Source organism: Hirundo rustica, chromosome 3 (assembly GCF_015227805.2).
Source record: "Hirundo rustica isolate bHirRus1 chromosome 3, bHirRus1.pri.v3, whole genome shotgun sequence".
In the NCBI taxonomy this organism is placed as follows: Eukaryota; Metazoa; Chordata; class Aves; order Passeriformes; family Hirundinidae; genus Hirundo; species Hirundo rustica.
Window position 1 is genome coordinate 61,490,867 of NC_053452.1, and position 20,042 is coordinate 61,510,908.

The 20,042-nt window shown below is 36.9% G+C and overlaps 1 protein-coding gene across 4 annotated transcripts in view; it reads right to left on the minus strand.

Annotated features, from left to right (window-relative positions):
* LAMA2 (laminin subunit alpha 2) overlaps nucleotides 1-20,042 on the minus strand; it is a 346,441-nt gene that overhangs the window by 145,947 nt on the left and 180,452 nt on the right. For all 4 annotated transcript variants that reach the window (XM_058420096.1, XM_058420095.1, XM_040060645.2 and 1 more), the window contains exons 13-16: nucleotides 13,007-13,114; nucleotides 12,305-12,516; nucleotides 6,178-6,289; nucleotides 2,613-2,726 (exon numbers count right to left, since the gene is read on the minus strand). In XM_058420096.1, coding sequence (XP_058276079.1) covers nucleotides 2,613-2,726; nucleotides 6,178-6,289; nucleotides 12,305-12,516; nucleotides 13,007-13,114 — 546 coding nt within the window. The remainder of the gene's footprint in view (nucleotides 1-2,612; nucleotides 2,727-6,177; nucleotides 6,290-12,304; nucleotides 12,517-13,006; nucleotides 13,115-20,042) is intronic.

A 20,042-nucleotide genomic window follows, 5' to 3' on the forward strand; every position in this document is an offset into this window, starting at 1 on the left:
TTTAGCTAGGACATACCATTTTGTTACAGCCTATATGAAGATGGGTAAAGACATTTTGTCTCTCTGGTGATGAACACTGTCTAAAGAGCATGTCCACCAGCACTGACACCGGCCTCATCCTACATGGTGTAAACTGTTTATACACAGAGGAATACAATATGAAAAGGATGCCACTGGGGACTGCTCTTAAGGCAAATCTTTGGGGAGAAAGGTCTACTTTTGCTGGGCTTACTAATAGGAACATAGTATCCTTCAGTGAATGAAGGACCTTGAAATGTGCTTACTTTTCACAAGGTTTAGGTTTAACCAACCACCTTAAGCTACTGTAAATATGTTGTAGTAGTACAAAAGAATATTTCTGAATGTTCCAAATTGCCCTATGTACCAAAGCAGTTATGTATATCACAGTGGTAACGAGAAGGAGGAATCGTGCAGCTCTCTATGGCTGCTGTGGGGATCAAAGGGCTTTGCAGGTTACTGCAAGATATACGCTAAAATGAGCTTTTTATATAGGCCTGTGTCGAAGCAGATGATTCGAGCTTTTATCATGAGTCAAAAACACATTTCAGCTTCTTTTCAACTACATTTCAAAGCTAAGGAAGAGCAAAAAGAAGTATCATATCAGTAAATTAGGTGCCTAAATTGTCTGTTGTATTACTGAAAAAATACCATGAATAATAATAAGGAGGCCAAAAGGCTGTGTAAACCTCAATAGAAAGAATGCCTTTGATGTGAAACATTTCTCTTTTTCAGCATTCAGACTTCTCTCTCTTTCACTTCAAAAGGCTTATGATCCAAATTGAATAGCAGCATTTAATAGCCTGCATGGATACTAACCGATCTGACTTACACTGCTTTCAAAGTTGTAAGAAAATCCAGAACTGATTTTAAGCTCCCTGTGCACCTCTTCTCCACAGCCTGATCTAGTATAAGCTACAAAACACATAAAATACAGAGTGCTTGATAACGTGTACAGATGAAAGTGCATCTTCAGCTGGTTATTTTCCACTTCCTTGTCAGTGCTGTGTTATCTTACACCAGCACCCTTGAAACATCAGAAGGGGGAGCTCCACTGCCTGAGTCAAGAGTTTACATCAGCCAAAAAGCACAAAAAGCAATATGCAGCCTACGTGGCCTTCTCTTTTATCCAGGCTAGTGCAACAGACAGAAATAAAAAGGGAAGTTGTGGAGGGGCTAAAACTTGAAGACACAGAAGCCAACAACCTCAGAACTTACATCTGGCTACGTACCCCTAAGCAAAATAGTCAACAGTTATAGCACACCTTAAACAAGATTATTCCTCCCTTTTCTCTCCTGTTAAATTATTTTATCCCATATGGATATTACAAACATAGTAGCTGGAGAACACCGTCATTAATGCAAAAAAAAAAAAAAAAAAAAAAAAAAAAAAAAATCCATATTACCCATACTGATAAACATTTTCACTGAGTATTAAGCAAAACATTCAAAACTTGATTGTCACATCAAACATGTTTTTCATTCTAGGTACTTCTTTGAGGGTTACAGTATAATTAAATTGAGAATAATTTTAAGCTTCTATTCATGAAAAAGCAATTTGAAAAATCCACTGATCCACACATTAAGGATATCTTGTTTTGCACTGCAACACAATTAAACATCTTCTATGAGCAAAACAGGAAGAACGGTAATAATTCTAAGTGCCAAATTATATTGGAAAAAGCCTGAATTTTCATTCTGGCATTTTCCCAGCAGGTTTTTTTTTGTGGTTTTTTTTTTTTTTTTTTTTTTAAGGAAATAAAAAGAGAACATTTAGGAACATGCACATTACAGAGTCTGCTTGAAATTCTGCAGGGAAATGAGAGTATATCCCACTAAACTGGCACTGGCTTAAATTATGCTTCTGCAAGACTAATGAAATTAGACATGTTGTTTCAAGCTTCATGCCATGTCAGACAAAATAAAACTAAAAATGCCCTTGAGTCAATCAGAAAAGTATATTCAGCATAATTCACCCATTCCAAATGACTACTGAGCAGGCAGGAAACAGTGGTGTGCTGGTAAGCTTACTATGGATAATATCACAGATCTAATTGCTGAATTAGTAGGTAACTACATAAAATCTCTGTAGTCTACAACAACAAAAAAATCTGATTTAGCCGAGATCATATGGCTTTATTATTTTTCTGAAGTACAATTCATTAAGTGTTTACTATGGTTTACTATGAATTTAGAAGAACGAAGACATTAGCAATATCTTCTCTTCAAACTAAACAGAATTTACAAAGTTACTTGCTACATACCATAAATTGCAGGAGACAAATGGGAGGGGAAGATAAATCTTGCATGAAAAAGCATTCATATATTTGCTGCTTTCTGCATGCCATACCTTAGAACTATTGTATTTTAAAACATAGATCTTATGTGATAAAGAGAATCTTTCCTTTTCTTAACTGTTAAAGATACCGTATCTTGGCATGAAGGCATCCTTAACCTCAACATAAAGACCTCTTCTGTTACTCGCTGGCTCTTATCCTCTTGATTATTCCAGGTCTCAGAGGTCACCGATTCAATTGCACAGGTATATTGGACTGATGTTGGGCCTGTCCATTGTTTCCAGTAGGGACACTCACCAGGCATGCTCCTGTGATGTCATCACACACGTCTGCATGACCAAAGCACGTGCACGGTGCGCAGACGCCACCAAAGATTGTGCCATTCACACGCCTGTGTCGAGGCCAGCATGACTGCAAGCAAAGTTAGATAAAAAGTTAAACTCTTGTTTGAACAGAGGAAGGAATGGGATTTAAAAAAGATTGTTGGATTTGATGCTTGCACACACAACAAACACACTTGCCAAATGAATAAAAATACTAACATTTCTCTAGAAAATTTTCTTTCTGGTGCTGCGGCTTTGCACTAACCTTAGCCTTAGCAGCAGGTGTGAGATTAGAGGAATCTTTAACTTGATCATTCTTCTGAAATGGTAAAACAAAGCAGAGAAATGAAGAAATATGACAGCATGAAACAAGAGGTTCAGACTGAAAAACAGCCAGAAGGTGAAATACTGAAGGAGAGAGAAGGAGGAAAAAAACCCTGAAAACAACAAAAATATTCGCTGAGAAGTTCAGGCACAAAGAGCAGTTAAAATACCATTTGCCCATGTTAGGACTCCAGCAGAAGGCTACACTGAAATAAAGCACAGGCTGAAAACAAGGCTATCATTTTATAATTGTGCTTTTTAAAGGATAGTGATTTCCCTTTAAGAAACTGCTCTGATTTTGAAATTTTATTTTTTAAATGTAAAATTCAAATCAATAGTAAATGCATGGCAAGTGATTTTGTTGGAAAGGTGGCACAATACAACTGTGATTCATTAGTGAAAATTCAGCTACTCCATTTGCTCATAATAAGATGTCAAGCAGCACTCTTCCTTACTATATATCTCACAAATGGTTTTATAGTTTTTGCAAACTATCCTTCTACAGTAAGACTGTTCATGTGGTCCAATAATTTTGCATAGGATAAAAAAGCACATGACAGATTTATGACCTTCAAAAGCATCTGGATAATACAAAGAGAAAGTTTTGCACTGACAGAACACTAAAATATCATTTAATAAAGAAAATCATTTCACCTTCACATACACCGTCCAAAAAAGTAACAAACAGACTAGTCTTTATAAAAATAAAGAAGTCCCTTTTTGTCTTACGCTTGAAAAATTGAAAGTAATCTAAAGATTAATTGAAATTCTTTAAAAAAAATCCCAAAACCTGAGATATTATCCCTATTTTTCCTTCTTTACAGTCTTGCTTACATATTCCTAAAAAACCCCTATAAATACAATTAAAAAAAAAAAAAAAAGTCTAGAGTTATAAAATCCAAAACCTAAAAACAGATTACAAGAAATTGTTGTATTTTATTTTTGTGGCATGAGATGCAAGTGGTTTCTGCATAATCTGTAAACCTTTTCCCTCTTTTGGTGACTGAAAATAATCTCTTGTGCACAGATACATGTGATATTGCTCAAGACAAGGCTCCAAAATTCACTAATTTTAACAACTTAGACACGAAATATCAATAGCAGGGTGCAGAACAGAACTAAAATATTACAGATTGAGATCTTAAGAAAAGAAATTACATAACATTCAACAGTTGGGAAAGTTCTTGACCATAATAATGATGCAAGTTAAACACAACTTCCTCTGGGGCAGAAGTAAAAGAGTACAGAGAATGGGAACAAATCTGAGGGGGAAGAGCAATTAGATGTGAAGATGTTGACAAAGCCAAGAAAATTCATTAGTGAAGCAAAGTAACTATCAAAAAGGGGTCCAATTGGTATTAGAAATTTAAAATTTTACCTGCTTTACCTGTGCTAATGAAATTCTGTGTTCCTACACATACAAAAATATATGAATTTTATTTGGCCAGAGTCTTGTAAAAAATAAATCCCAGATTCATAAAATGGAAAATATTAAAAGAGCATGATTTAAATGTTATTGGCTGTCTTTGGAAGACTGGTCATGTCAAAACATTCATAGCATGAAAATATGAAAAGAATAGAAAATAATAGCTGTTTTTAGTGTGGCAGCATCTATGCCAGGCGCCACATCATCGTTATGCAGGAGCCAAATACATATATTGAATTAAATAATGAAGAGAAAATTGAACTGAAAAATTGCACAGTATCAATAAAAATGACACTCTACTTGGTTGAAACTGGATGAAGTAAAATGTTGAAAAAGGCTGAAAGTATTCAGAAGAAGAAACAAAATAGTAACCGGGGGGGAAAAAAAGAAGACATTTTCAGCTTCTCTTTCCATACTTTCCTATCTACTCTCTGTGTGTAAATCTTGAATTTCATCTTTTTTATTTCTACGCTTACTAGCATGCGTAGAAAATTTAAATCTGCATCTGTATATACGTGCTCTCTCTTGTGGAGTACGATATTAAGTATGTATCAAATTTCAGAGACTGTTTATGATTGAAGAGAAGGTTTAACACGGAAGGACATAATGTTGGAGAAACAATTTCAGCAACACCAAGACAGGAATTCTACTCAAGCCCTTCAGCTTCTACAACAAAAGTAGATACTGATATATCTGCAATCAGGGCTTTTCCAATTACTCTTTTGGACATCACGCTTAAATCTGCACTGGGAGAATAAACGAACAAGCGAAAAAAAGTGTGAGACACAGTGATACTGCATCTAGCATTTTTCTTAAAATAACTGAACAGACAGACAATGGCCAGGCTTTAAAAATTATTTCTCTGCCGAGGTAAAAACTATCCTCCTCCAGTTATTTTTCCATCTGTACCATTTTGGAAGTGATAGGAATATCCATTAATTCCTTCAGGCCTTCCTTCTACATTAGTTTATCTAGCCCCAGCAACAAACCACCACACTTGGCATGACACTAGACTCTAAACCCTAAATATCACATATAAGCATGAAAATTTTTAAAGAAAAAGAGAGTTGACAAGCAAATGCCTAGAGTGCCTGTGTAAATGGCATACTGTTTGTAGTTTTGTGAAGCAGAGCATCTTGGTGTTTGAAACTATTTCCTTAAAGGGAAAGCTTTTGAAGAATATTTTTTGGCTTCTATTTACCCCAAGCAATGCCCACGTGAGGTAGTTATCATACGTATGCTGGTATGAACACATTCTGTGTGAACTAATGAATTTGTTTGGGAAGTGAGTATTTTTCTGAGCATATGTCTGCATTATTATCTGTTACAGGAGCAAAATAAAGTGACACAATCATTGGAAGAACACGTGCAATTCTCAACCACTCCAAGGCAAATGGCAAAGCCCCGTGAAAATAAAAGAAGAAACTCAACCCCATTAAATAAATGATCTCTTTGTTGTGCATAGGTCTGATAAACTGCCATTTTCCTTATATTTGTATTCATCCATTTGTATTATCAATTGGCTAAAGAGTACAAATATTTTTTTTCTGCTTCCTTTTTATGAACAAAAATGTCTTTTCATAAACTAGAAATCATCACAGAGGTGTAAAGCTTCAGATTTAAATATTATCAGATATAATGAACCATCACCTGGAAACAAAGGTCAAACCCATGGAAAATTCCTAAAAAGAAAGTACAGCTCTCTATTTTCTATCAACACAGGTCCACTGTCTGCTTCCTATTATCACAGCGTTAGCAACATTGCACTAGACTGCATCATGATACTCACCTCACAGGAGCTACCATCATACCCTGGAGGACACTCACACAACTCCACTGCAGATGCCACCCTTCTCCCCCTTGAAGTGTGGTCAGCAGCTTCCATAATAACACTTCTTAACCTGGACATAACAGAAATTAAATGGGCAAAATAGCAAATTAGATGAATATGTGCAGCTGAATGCAGCGAACACTTTATAGTGACATGCAGTGGCTTGTTTCTGTTTTCCTGCTTAAAAATAACGAGATTTTCATTTTCAAGTATTTCTTCCTAAATTATATGTCTGTAGGCTTGTTACTATTTTTGTTCATCATGTGAGGGAGACTATGGTCAGATACCCAGAGATAAAAATAGATTTAAAAAGTCTTACAGCACTGTACCAGGAGATAGAAGGCTATTCCTGGCCTGCAAGCCACATGTGCCAACTTGCATTGCAGCTGCATTTAGAGCAAATCTGACACTAAGTAGGGTCTTCAAAATTCATGAATCTCTAGTCCAGCTTTCTAAAATATTACATTACTAAGTTTTGGACACAGGGTATTTTTACTCTGGGGATTTGACCTGTGGAAAAGATGTCAGCCCTGTCCAGAAGGATTGCGTATCTAAGTATTATGTAAATGAAAGAAAAATACATGTACATGAAAGAAAAAGGAAATCTTCTGCCATTTACCCTGGTCTCCCCAATGCCAGAGAAAAAAGTACTAAACAGCTGTTTAAGTGAACACTGACCATGACTTTTATTCAAAAGCATGGAAGTATGATGAGAGAAACAAGAGAAACAACAGAAGCTTTTTGATAGTCTTACAGTTGTTATCAGAAACAGATGTAATTTACCTCAAGTGCAGCTTTCTGTGGAGAGAAACTGGTATTTGGGAGCTTAATTCTTATGAGAATTCAAAGGAACATTAACGTATAACAGAGGCTAAATTACTTCTCTTTTCACCCAGTAATCTTAATAGACTGTTTGATAACGACAGCTACTTGATGAGCTTGTTTTGAAGTTGTCTTCAGCAGAAAATGCCTTTCATTCATGACATACATTTTATTAAAAACTTATTTTCCCCTTCAAAATGGGGCATTTATCTTCTGGCTGCAAAAAGTCCTGAAAATTATTTGGATGACCTTGGACAAGAAAACATCCAAGAAAAATATTTTGTTGTTACTACAGCAATTGGAGGAAAGCTTAAGACAGAATATTTTCCCACTCAATTTTATAACTACTCAAAACAAGTTAAGGATGAAAGGTAATGAGGAAAAAAGGGGAAGAAATCTGAAATTAAGGTAGAAGCTTCAGAAAAATAAAAATTTTACCATCACTAGGAATATGACTGGACTTTGGAGGGACTACCATTGTATATAATGCAGTTAGAAACTTCCATCTGATTTGGTAATACTAGAACCTCTGTAAAAGATTCTTAATACTGTTTTAAGAGAAGGATGTTTATTCCTATCCAGATCTTCAGTAAATTCTGTCTCACTTTTCAGTATATCCCCTTTACTCCATTGCTGTACATTTATTTTGAAATCATTTATTTGAATTTTCTTTATGATAAGATAATCAATCTCTAGGATATTAGATATCAAATAGTGATTACTTTGCCAGTAAAAAAAATCTAAAATTCAAGGAAAAAAAAATCTGTTAATGAAGAAACTATTTTTTAATAAAAGGTCAAATTTTATTTCTCCTTTGAACTACAGCTAGTTCCCGCTAAGCATTGATCTTGGATTAAAGAGAAGCACTAACACGCAGAAACAATCTGCCTAGTATTATCCCACATTTGTATTCACTGAATTGTTCCAATTTTCATTACATTCTGCTATTTGCTAAATGGGATTTTAACGTGTTTAACAGTTTTTAGCATTAACAGTTACTCAGTGTAGAAACCTGCAGTGATTTTCTTTTCACCCATTTTGATGTTGCAATTTTGATTCCTCGATGCCATTCTGCATTCATTAAAATACATAATGCTGGCAGTAATGGGGCACCGGATCCTGGAGATGCATGAATAATTTGAGATTAGACATCAAGACCAAATATTTAAGCTGACTGTTACTGTCAGCAGGCAACTGTTGACTTCTAAAAACAAACAAGATTAAAAGGGAGGGGGACGTTTCAGGCAGTATCAGCATAGTTTACTGTCTGCTGTGCCAGGCATCTGAATCACATCGGCTACACAAGGCACATGAAGCAGTGACCCAATCATTGCTCATCTGTCTTGGAGCCAGTTCTGCATATGGAAAAAAACCCCTTGGCCTCTTCTTCTATCTTTCTCCTTGTGTCTAGTACTGACTCCTCTCTATGTGGTTGCAAGCAATCTATTTTCTTTAACACTTCAATTTCCAGTGCCTATCTGCATGCTTGCAACACTTACCATCACTGACCACTCTAAATATTGAAACTGAATAAACAGTGCTACTAAACTTTCTTTGAAGAACAAGCCAACAGCATTAGATTAAACAAAACAGAGAGAGTTATCTTTTCTTGGCCTGTTGCTTCGACCATGGATGTACTTAAATGCAACCATTTGGAAGATCTCACAAGTTAGAGGAGGACTAGGTTTTAAACCCAGAAGTTGGGTTCATTTTCAGATTGATTGCTGCATTTCTGTATTCTTAGTTTTTATCTTCCTTGATCATGTAATTGCTCATATAAGAAAGCTTCCTAATTATGCCATAGAGCAATAACAACACTGCTAGCTTAAAATTACCAAAAAATGTACACAAACCCCTGTTTGAGTCAAACCCAGCATTACGGCATTAATATTGTTTAGTGGGTATTTGAAAACATAATAGATTAACTAATGTTTCTAGTAGGTTAAACTAAACAAGGGTAAAAATAGAATCTGTAAATTAAAGCTCTTGCCAGGTGGAGACAGCTCCATTGAATTTTTAAGTCCCTTTCTACACAACTGCAAGAAAGTTACTTTATGCCTCCATTCCGGTCTCTTTTAAAGCACAGATTATAACAGCACCCCTGTAATCCTTACACAAGTGGTGACATCCATTTTGAAAACTTTCAGTACTTAAATGAACAGGTTGCTTAATATAGCAATCTCTAATTAGTATGTTGCATAATGCTGCTGGTGCTTTGAGGCAGAAATTGTCATTCATGACAGATCTAATAACCCTGTAATATTTCTGTCTCTCTGCCAGACCCTCTTAACCCTCTCAAAGGAATATCCATCTGTCCACTGTACATACCTGTTTAAAGACAATAAAAACCTTTTAGTTCATATCTAATTATCTATTAAGGCTTAGCTCTCCACTATTTCTTTTCAAAAATGTCTTCCTTTGGAGACCATCAACTCATTTGGAGTCCTTAATCAGACCTAGATATCACAGACAATATCTTCTTCATTAGGTCGACTTTTTCCCAGGAAAACTAAATGGGCAGAATGTGGAAAAAAGGGTTGTTTTGCATGGTCTTAAGAGTTACAAGCACAGCTTTGCACCTAGTATGCTTTAGCATGAGTGAAAGTCAGAGAGAATATAAAGCAGTCAGTAATGAGGCACATCCTGAAAATTAGCAATATCCCTATATAGCATATCATAAGCTGGGCTGGATGGCAGAGATGCTGTTGCTACAACTGGTGCCTGGGAGCATCAACTGATCTGAACAGACTTCACCCCATAAATCCCACCCTAAAGGGTGAAACTGTGATTGCTACACTTAAATCAAAGATGAAAAACTGAATTTGTTAATTAAGATTGAAGTTTCACCTTCTCTCTTCTGTCACGCTAAACCACAATGAGCACCCTGAGAGCACTCAATAAAATAGTTTACTTTATTACGCAGTAATAGCGCAAGCACTGCATTCTTGTCTGATAAGAGACATCAGAGGGACAGCTAGAAATGTACAAGCAATATAAGACCATTTCTAGCAAAAAGGATACTCTTCAAAATCACTTCAGTTCCTTTCCCTAACTCCCTTTCAACTCACTGTCTTTAAGGGACAAATCTTCACACCTAGAAGCTGATGGCTACCAATATGTAAAGCCTAAATTATATGTGTGCTGTAGAGCTCTCCTCAAAGAGTATTTAAAAAAAAAAAAAAAATCAGGAAATTGTCTCTAATACACCATTAAACTGTTCCCAAAAGCTGAATATGAACAAGACTGTGAAACAGTGAGGCACCACACATGACCAAATGGCTAAAGCAGTAATCTGGGATGCAGGCCGTGATGTATAGTCTTCCAAATTTGCCAGGCAGCTCTGCCATATCTTACAAGGCACATTCTATAGATTGTGCCAGTTCTACATGTGTCCGCTTACCTGAGCTCTACACTGTTGTCCAGAGGGGATTTCATCCATCCCACCCACACTGTTCCACAGTACAGGCAGGATGGAGCTATTACACGTCCAGCACTGCACTTTCTTCACAAATGCCCAGCCAAAGTGCTCTTTGAAGGAGAGCCCCCCTTCTCCTACTAGTAAAAATATCAGTACACAAATATATGTAAACCTCTGATAACCAAAGTTTGCGTTTTCCATAATACTTAGTAACACCTCTTGCCCAAGGAAAGTCAATCCTACATATCTCCTTTAAAAGTCTGCATTTACCATACTATTCAGTAGGACCTCTGGCCCAAAGAAAGTCAGCCTTACATATCTGCTTTAAAAATAGCATAATAGCCCCTATTATTCAATCCCAAATTGCTCCTGCACTCCTTTAGTTTGGAAAATTCTGAGCAATGGTTTGGAGTTCTTTTATTTGAATAAAAAGAGAGCACAGGATCATCACTCACTGAGCTCCCACTAGTCTCAGCTGTAAGCTGTGAATTAACAGCTTCTTTGGTCTGCTCATAGTGCCTGAGAGGTGAACTCTGGCTCTCAAAAACCAGCGTGGGAAGCTGAGGGACCATGAAAGTTTTTCAAACTGGATGAAAGGAGATGCAAAAGAATAGAGGGTTGATGACTGAATGAGCAAATTAGAAAGTAGTCTGGCCCGAACTCAAGCTAGTTATGATTCACAAACTTGCTTACAGAGATGTAATACATATTAATTAACCACAGGAAAAAGACAGAGACCGAAGCGATATGAATTCTTTTGCAGGGAAAAAATTTACACCGCTAAAGCTCAAATCAGAAAACTACATGCTGTTGACACAACCTGCCTTTCAATTTAGGATATATTTTAATTACCTAAGTATTCAAACGATGGTTAGATTGCTTGAGAAATTTCACAGCAGCAAAAACTGTGTCTGTGCTCTCAGCAAATAATCACTAAATGTGCTATCAGCTACCTCCATTCCAAATTGGCTTATGCCACTGAATCAACTGATGTGTAGATTAGAGAGCATTTCAGGTTTCATGCCTTGGGAGTAAAAAGCTACTATGCAATCAATTCCATTACACGTTTTAAAAATATTACTTATGCCACCTAACTATTAATGTTAATCACACAGTATCAGGAGAGACGTTTTCTTTTAGCCCATCTGGAGTATTTGTTCATGTGCTTAGGAAAATTTGAAATGCAAGATGAGCTTTACAGCTTCAAACACATTGCAGCAACTGAAATAGAACTGTATCATCTCATATGTCTTTAATTTTATCAGAGGACTCAGAAGAGTTCACATCAAATCAGTGAATTTGAGCAGTCCATGCAGCATCCTGACATAAATCAAGGGAAAGGCTTTGGGATTAGCCAGTTCTGTGTGTGGTACTGATTAAAAACATAGAAAATTCCCCTTGAGGCACTTTTCCGGCTTGGAGACTCAGGATATTATTCTCTGGTCCACTGTTAATGTGGCCCCGTATGGTCATTAAATGGGAAAAACAATATATAAGCAATATATCATTTCCTACTTCAACATGTTATTACCGCTCTCCATGATTTACCATATACATGGGAATTACTGTGTTCACAAAATAAACATATTTATAGAACTGTCATTCGTGCCTTAATAATCCAAGTAATTTCATTTTCTTAAAAGTCTGCTTCTTTCTGCTGCTTTCCTCCTCCTGTTTACCCAACATGAAAAACACATTAAGAAAAGTTTGAAAGTGTAAAGGAATGTTATGGATTTTGTGACAATAAATTAGAGTGTTTTAAATTACATCAGCCTTGTTCTCTGAAGAGAGAGAACAACTCTTGAGAAGCCGCCTGTAGCAAAGGGACCCGTTCCTCACAATCACCTGTAGATGGCATTCATCCCATTGCTGTACGTGGCTCTTATGAGGATCCTCTTCACGTTTGCAAGGACTGTCATGAACTCCCTCCTGCTGACTGGAATATCGGTGCCATGCACTGAGAAAGATTCTGGTTTCAGCACAATTTCTTCAGTGTGCTCTTCAGAAGGCTGCAGGTGAATTATCCCTTTCGGAGTGCTGATTTTCAAGCCACCTCCCTAGAGAGAGCCATGAAAGAGAGATTTAAACATGAAAAAAGTAATGAAAAAAAGCCCATTGGGGTACATGATTCACTGAATAATATATTTTACAAGAATGAAAAATATCAGGAATAATATTCACTTTTCATAAACCTGAAATGGGCTTGCCTGATAGAACTGAAAAGCAGTGGAAAAGAAAGTTTGGGTTATTCAGATAAAACCTAGTGTCATGATGCATGGCTCAACTATTTTATTTCTTTATTGATGAATAGGAAGCATTATAGTTTTCTAAGCTGCTTCAATAATACCAGAGATTCCTTGAGATATTGAAGCTTTTAGTTTTCTGAAGTGTATCCATTTTCTCATACGAGAAATTAGCTGAAAGAATGTGCATCCTTCTTTTTTGTGACCTCAACCACCGGCCTTCACACTGAACATCTGAAAAAGCAGGCCATTTTCTCTTTTCCTTCTTTTTCTTTCTTTTTTTCCTTTCTTTGCTGGAAAATACCTCTATGATGACATCAGATTGAACCATCAGTTTAGCTGTTTCTTCCTCTTCCTCTTCTGTGACATCATAGGAGACTGTAAATTTCAGGTGTCCTCCAGCAGCTGCTACCTGGGGAATAAAAAGACAGAAAAAATGTCTAATGAAATAAAAGAAAATGGGCTCTAACTACTTGGGGATGGTTTTCTTGAGCATCAGTAGATTTCTAGTGTTGCAAAACCACGTGTGGATCCCTGAGGATTACAGCTGTCAAAGGCTGTGAATTCCTTAAACCCCAGACTAACAGAGAAATTAGAAACAGATATGAAATCTGTGCAAATTTCCACTAGATAACGTGCATTTGACTTTCAGTGTATTTGTTCAGTTATATGGTCCTCATTTATTCTTAGCAACCTACAGAAAATTCAGTAACTTCTGTTTCATTGACGGAGCAAACTACCAAAATAGAAAAAACGGGCTGTGATGTTTTGTTTTTCTTAGAATGAACTGTAACCTAAAATGAAGTAAGAATTTTCCCTGATGGAGTCAAATAAATTTACTTTAAATAATGTTTCAGCCCTTTTGCTCAGTTTGACCCAGCCTACAGTGTGAGAAGTCAATGACCAGGCACTTGTGTCACGGCAATATGTTTTTTCCATGCTCTTTTAGCCCCCAGAATCATGGTATTGACAAAAGCTATTCCATTAAAAATGGAATGTAGTACAACGTAAATCAAAATCTGCAGACTTGAATGACAGAGTTCAGCACAGAAATCGTGCTTTCTGTTAATTGATTGGAGCAAGAGCTACATTTTGGGTTTTAAATGTGTCTGCTTCTGCTTCACTGTAATGTGAGCCTCCTCTCTGAGAATATTAAAATCACAGGGAGTCTTCTGCCCTTCCAATGCCTACTGCTGAGCACAAAGCAAATTTTTGAGTCTTTTACAAAGAGAATAACCTTGTTATTCTCAAAGACATATTTGTTCATCATACTGGATGCTTTTGCACACAGTAACAGAAAGCAGTGAAAGTCAACATCTCCATTATTATATGATGACTCTAATGCAAGGGATGAAAAAAATGTTCCAGCAGTTAAGGCCTAGAAATCAACTGATTTTGAATTAGTGAAAAAAGGTATATAAAACCCCCACATCTGAGGCTGTACAGCTAATTGTTAGGTTGAAGCCTGAAAATTCCCTCAAATTCATAACCTGGATCTTGGACCATGGAATCATAGGATCCTACAATCATAGAATATCTTAAGCTGCAAGGCACTCATACTAACTTGATCATTCTCCTCTTGACATACTTCACTAGCCTGATGTCATTGAGGTGCCCAAAAGTACACACACTGCTTGAGGTGAGGCCGCCCCAGCTCAGAGCAGAGCAGGACAATCCCCTCCCTTGCCTGGCTGGTGATGCTGTGCCTACTGCGCCCCAGGACATGCTTGGCCCTCCTGGCTGCCAGGGCACTGCTGACTCATGTTCAACTCTCATCAACCCAAAACCCCCTGATCTTTTTCCACAGTGGCGCTCTCCAGCCTCTTACCTCACAATTTGTGTGTATGAGTACCCGATCCCAGGGACAGAATCCAGCACTTGCTTTTGCTAGATTTTGCTGGTGATGGCCCAGCTCTCTAGCCTGTCCCGGGCTCTCTACCCTTGATGGCGTCTGAAGCTCCTCCTAGTTCAATCACTGGCAAACAGTGGCATCACATGTTTATTTACATAGTGTTCATACCTGCTGGGGTCAATGCAACTGCTTAAAAGCCTTGACCACAGCAACATGTAAAGACTTTTTTTTTTCCTCGGATACAGCTGTTACAGCATTTTTGTTTTGCCTGTGGTCAAGTCTAAGCACTGGTTTGTAAGAGCAAGAGGAATGTGGAAAATTTAGGCATCTGAAATGCTGCAAGAAGTAACCAGAATTGCTTTCAGCTGTAGACAAACATTTTAGAAGAGTAACTTTTGCAAAATTTTATCATTTCTATTTCAAGTTCAGACTAATGACAAAGATTCAAGATAGTGAAAATTACGGGAAAGCAGGCAACCTCTAAAAATTATGTACCAACACAGGTTTTACTTTTTCCCAGCTACATAACCTTTACCTTAGTATATAAAAATCCAACATGAGAACTGACAGGTCAGAAAGTAGGGGAAAAAAAAAAAAAGAAAATAAAAAGTAAAAATCCTAAAGGAAAGGCAGCTAGAATGGATTAGGGACTCCTAATATATAACAAACAGAAAACACAAAAGGAAACGGGTGGGTTGCCTAGTACAAAAAAGAGAATAGTCAGAGGAAATATGAAAATAATTTACCAAAATGTAGAAGCCTGGAAAAATGCAGTGGCCATTTTTATTTACCTGTGGCAACTGCAGGGAAAGCATGAAAAAGATTCAGTCTGACTATACAGACAGCTGATTCTAAGGATGGTCAAAACAAATTACTTGAATATGCTTGAAGTATTTAATTAATTAGCAGCAGTTCAACATGTCAGAGATACTCTGGATATAATATCTAAGAGTTGGAATACGACTAAGAACTCTCTTGAGGTCTCTGCTAGCCACAGCAGTCTGAGTTTCACTGCTGCAACTGGCAAGATTTGCGTATAATGAACAGGATCATACACTGAAGACAAGGTCCCCAAAAGGCACTTATCGTAGACAATACCACACAGTTCAGAAAATGTACTTACCTTTTATGCTGTGTAATAACAATACAGATTAGAAAAAACCCTCAAACTTACAGACATCAAAAAGTACTACTTCCTTTTGCCATTGTTTGCAACGGTAACTTCCTTTGCATATTTAAAGTACAAGTTCATTCACAAGCAAAGGAATTCAGAGGTCAATCCATGTGCTGCATGTCATCTAGTGCAAAAAAGTACTTTTTACTGTATTTTAATTATAACTGCAATACAGAAATTGGGCACTCATGAGATCCCTCTACTTTCACGTTTTTCTCTGTATCACCCAAAGATTCAGAGTTTTTATTCAAGGACTGTCATCTGAGACCATCAACACCAAAGAGAACAGGGCATAAAAGTTTGCCTTGGTGGTGACAAAGGTATGTATTGTTGAGACAAGAATAGCTGTCTAAAAACATCAAGGAAGTTCCACAGAATTTCCATTGTCTCTCCCATCTGTTTTAAGATTAATTCATCAAATATTTCTTCCCAGCTTTGGAGGCAGAATCTACACATTCTAGAAAAGTGGCAGACTCCCTGAGAAACAACAAGCATAAGAAAGAGAAATCACATCTCTCTTGGTTCTAATCCAAGAAGTTTCTGGCAGATAAGTTTTTGGGGCTTTTTGCCGTTGTTCACTCTTATCTGTACTCTACTATTATGTTACACACTCTTAAGGATAAAACCAGAAAGCAGACAAGACTATTTTACAACATCTTAATAGAGGGTCAACCAAAACTGAAGCAGAAAAGACGTTTCCTTTCCTCTGAACAAACGCCCCTGCACAACATCAAAAGGGCTGGGAGGTGGCAGGAAGCATCCAGTATTACCCTGTGTAAAGCAGGTTTTGATGTCATATGCTTATCCCACTAAAATTACTTTTAAGCAAACCTGAGTGATAGTAAACCACAAATACAGCACTGAAAACAAACAACACTTCTACAAATATTAACAAAGCTTAGAGATGAGGAAAGCTTGCATGTCTTCACATGGAAGTCAAACTTTACAAGTCTTTCTCTTCCTGCACTTAGTGAATGTGCTGCCAATGCCTTCCCAAGGCAAGCTGTCAGGATCTCTCCTGCTAATGTCCTTGGAGAATATCTCCTTTTCATACAGATTTATATTCCATCCTGTTCTTGAGCTACTGCATGAAGATTACACTGCCTCTCCAATGCCTCTTGTAACTGCCTATAAAGGTTTAGCACTTAGTCCACTGCACTGGGGGCTGCTTCATTTCTTCTAAACATCTGCCAAATGTAACGTCAGAAGATTAGGAGCTATCTCCATTAAACAGGGTGCTGATTACAATCCCTTATCTCATTAAGTAGTAAAATGCTTTTCTGTCAGTTAAGAAGAGACTCAGTTTGTGATTAAAGCACCTAAATATGAACTGGGGCATCTGATGTTGCACTACGTGTTTGCATGCATACTGAAAGAAGTCCTCTGTAGAGTCAAAGGAAAGTCGCCTGGTCGGTGACCCCACCAAAGGATGACCTTCAAATCAGTCCACTCTGTATTCATATTTAAAAAGCAACTTGGAAGACATAAAATTTTGCAAATGGATAAATAATTATGTACCAAGTGTATTATTGAAATATAGCAAATACCCCTTGCTCAGATGTTTGGTAGTAAAATCAATACAACAATGGATTTAACTAATAAGGCTCAGATGTCAGGCCTAATCCAAGAGAACACGACACCTTCAAAACCAAAATGATATTACTGCATTAAACTAGATTTAGACCAGTACTCATACAACACCAGACTTTCAAAATCAGTGAAATAAAAGGCATCATAGAATCATAAGACTCATTTATGTTGGAAAAGAACTCCAAGATCCTCAAGACCAACCATTAATCTAACACTGCCAAGTTCACCAGTCAATCCCATCCTTAAACATCAACAAATATCAACGAGTTGAACTATCTTTTCCCGCTTCACTGTTAGTGGTTGTGGCAGAACTACAGCCACTGACATATTGTATTAGAGACACAAGCATTATAAAGAGTGTTAATATTTTTATTAGACCAATATAGCTACAATACATCTAGAGAAAGGTAAAAGGATTGGGAAAAACATGCATTCTGCTAGCTATTATATAATTATATACATGGTCATACAATTAGAACTATACCAAATGAACAAACACTACCAGAAAAATTTTAAAATGGGGAAAAAGGCGCAAAGGCTACAAACATGAATGGGCAGGACATTTCTGTGGAGAATGTTAACACACATAGAGCTGAGTAAAAAAACAAGGAGTCTAACACCAAGTTGCTAATAGTAACTTAAGGTTCTAAGAGATAATAATGTTCTCTTTTTCTGGAAGACATCCACAAAACAAACACCTCACTTGTTTCCTGATATACCTGTGAATGTTTGCTTTCTTGATATGAGATGATTCTCATGATTATGAGAAAGCACACAGATATTCATCCAGTCTTCCAGTGGCTCTGTCATATTCCAATGGCACTATCTACCACTAGCTACTATGCTTGAAGGCAATGGAATCATAACATACACAGTTTAACATTCCCTGCTAGCCATCTTGAATTTCCATTAAATGGAGCTGCAATAAAAGGTTGAAGTAGATTTAGACTATTTCACCTTCAAAAACTCTCTAGGTACACATTTATTTTATGACATGGATTTCAGCAAATGCAGAGATATCTGCCACCAGAATATCAGTACTACCCATGCTAAGGAAATGCTTTAAATAAAATAAGATTTTTTCCCTTTTTTTTTTGTGGTGACAAGTTAGTTCATAATTCATTGGCACCTAAGCAGATGTGATATGATTTGACAAGCCACTGAATAACATACCTCCTTAACTGAGGGCTAAATGCACGTGTTCTTCTAGCAGCCCACTGAGTGTAGAAGGGAATGGACCAAGGGCTGCTTTTTCTCACTTAATTTACTTGCAGTGAAGGAACTATTTCAGTAGTAGTTCAGCTCTCATCTGGATTATTATCTTCTTTATGAAAAAGTACCAGCTGTAAATTTATGATATTTAATTGGATTTTGCTGATCCAGTCTTCGACCTAGTTGTAGTGTGAGGGAAGGCAGGGACTAGAAAGGAATTCTGATAGAACCATCACCAATAAGACGTCAAACCTTTCTTCATTTAGTAATAGCTCTCAGTAAAGATTGCATGTGTTAGTTCTACTCCAGATCCAATTAGAGATTAAATAGACTCTCCTCTCTTAGACAGATTGAATTTAGATAGGATATAAAAGCTCTTCTAAGGCATTAGAGCAATATTTCAGATAAAGCAGGGAGCAGAATAATCATGTTTTATTTGAATGACAGTATAGTTCTGGCTAGCTTTGAAAAAATGTCAGAGTTTTCTTTATAGGGAAGTTAAACTTTTCCCCTGAAAGAAGGGACTCTTCCCCCAAGCTCTCTGCCATCTAGAGCTCCCTCAACTCCATGCCAGCTAGTTCACAATCCTAGGTACCCTGCTTTAGTACACTCAAAATTCTTCTGTATAATTTGATGCTATGTTCCACTTATCTTCACTTTTTCAGACTACTGCTTCCAGAGAAGTAGACCAAGTGAGGGAGTAAGTTTAACTAAAGTAGCCTGACTACTTATCAGTGGTTGGTTCAATGGCTATCCATGAGAATTCATCTACAATATTGAACCATTCAAAGGGAAAATTGAGAATTTCAAACCATTCGCTGTCATCTTCAGTTTTTTCAAATAGACCTCTCCAACAGCCAAAAGTTCCAAGTCATTCTTTCCTGGAATCTTATCCAGAATATTATGAATGTTATGTTTAATATTTAGTATTTCCTCTGCTGATACTACATTAAGACAGAGCCGAATAAAAGTAAAAGGAGGTTTATTCAAATTCTTATTCAAAGAAGTTTTATTCACAAATATTGTGAAAATGTTGTTTCACTGGACAATGGAACAACATATTCATAATAAATCTTAATATTTAAAGTTTTCCCAGCAATGGAAAGGAACCATCTGTGGGTTTACTTTTTTTTTTTTTTCCCTAAGTGAATGTTTTTTGCTTAAGAGACAAATAAAACCTGTCCAAAGAGTGAGCACAACACACAAGGAGCAATGATAACTCTGCTAAATTGTATTTTTTTGTGTATCTTGACCACGTCTCTTCCCTATTTTATGTTTGATACCTGAGCAACTGGGACACTTCCAGAATACTTATTAGTCTTAGCTAAGCAAAGCCTTTCACAGCGTCTGATCACTTGGCCATGGAAAGAACACCCTGCACCTATCAGAGATATACCATGTATTCAGATTCAAACACAATGGAAACACGAGGGAAGAAAGAACATCAAGAGGGAAAGACATTAAAATCTAGTGAGCATCTCCTTATTCATCTCTTGAAAGTATCCCCTGCTT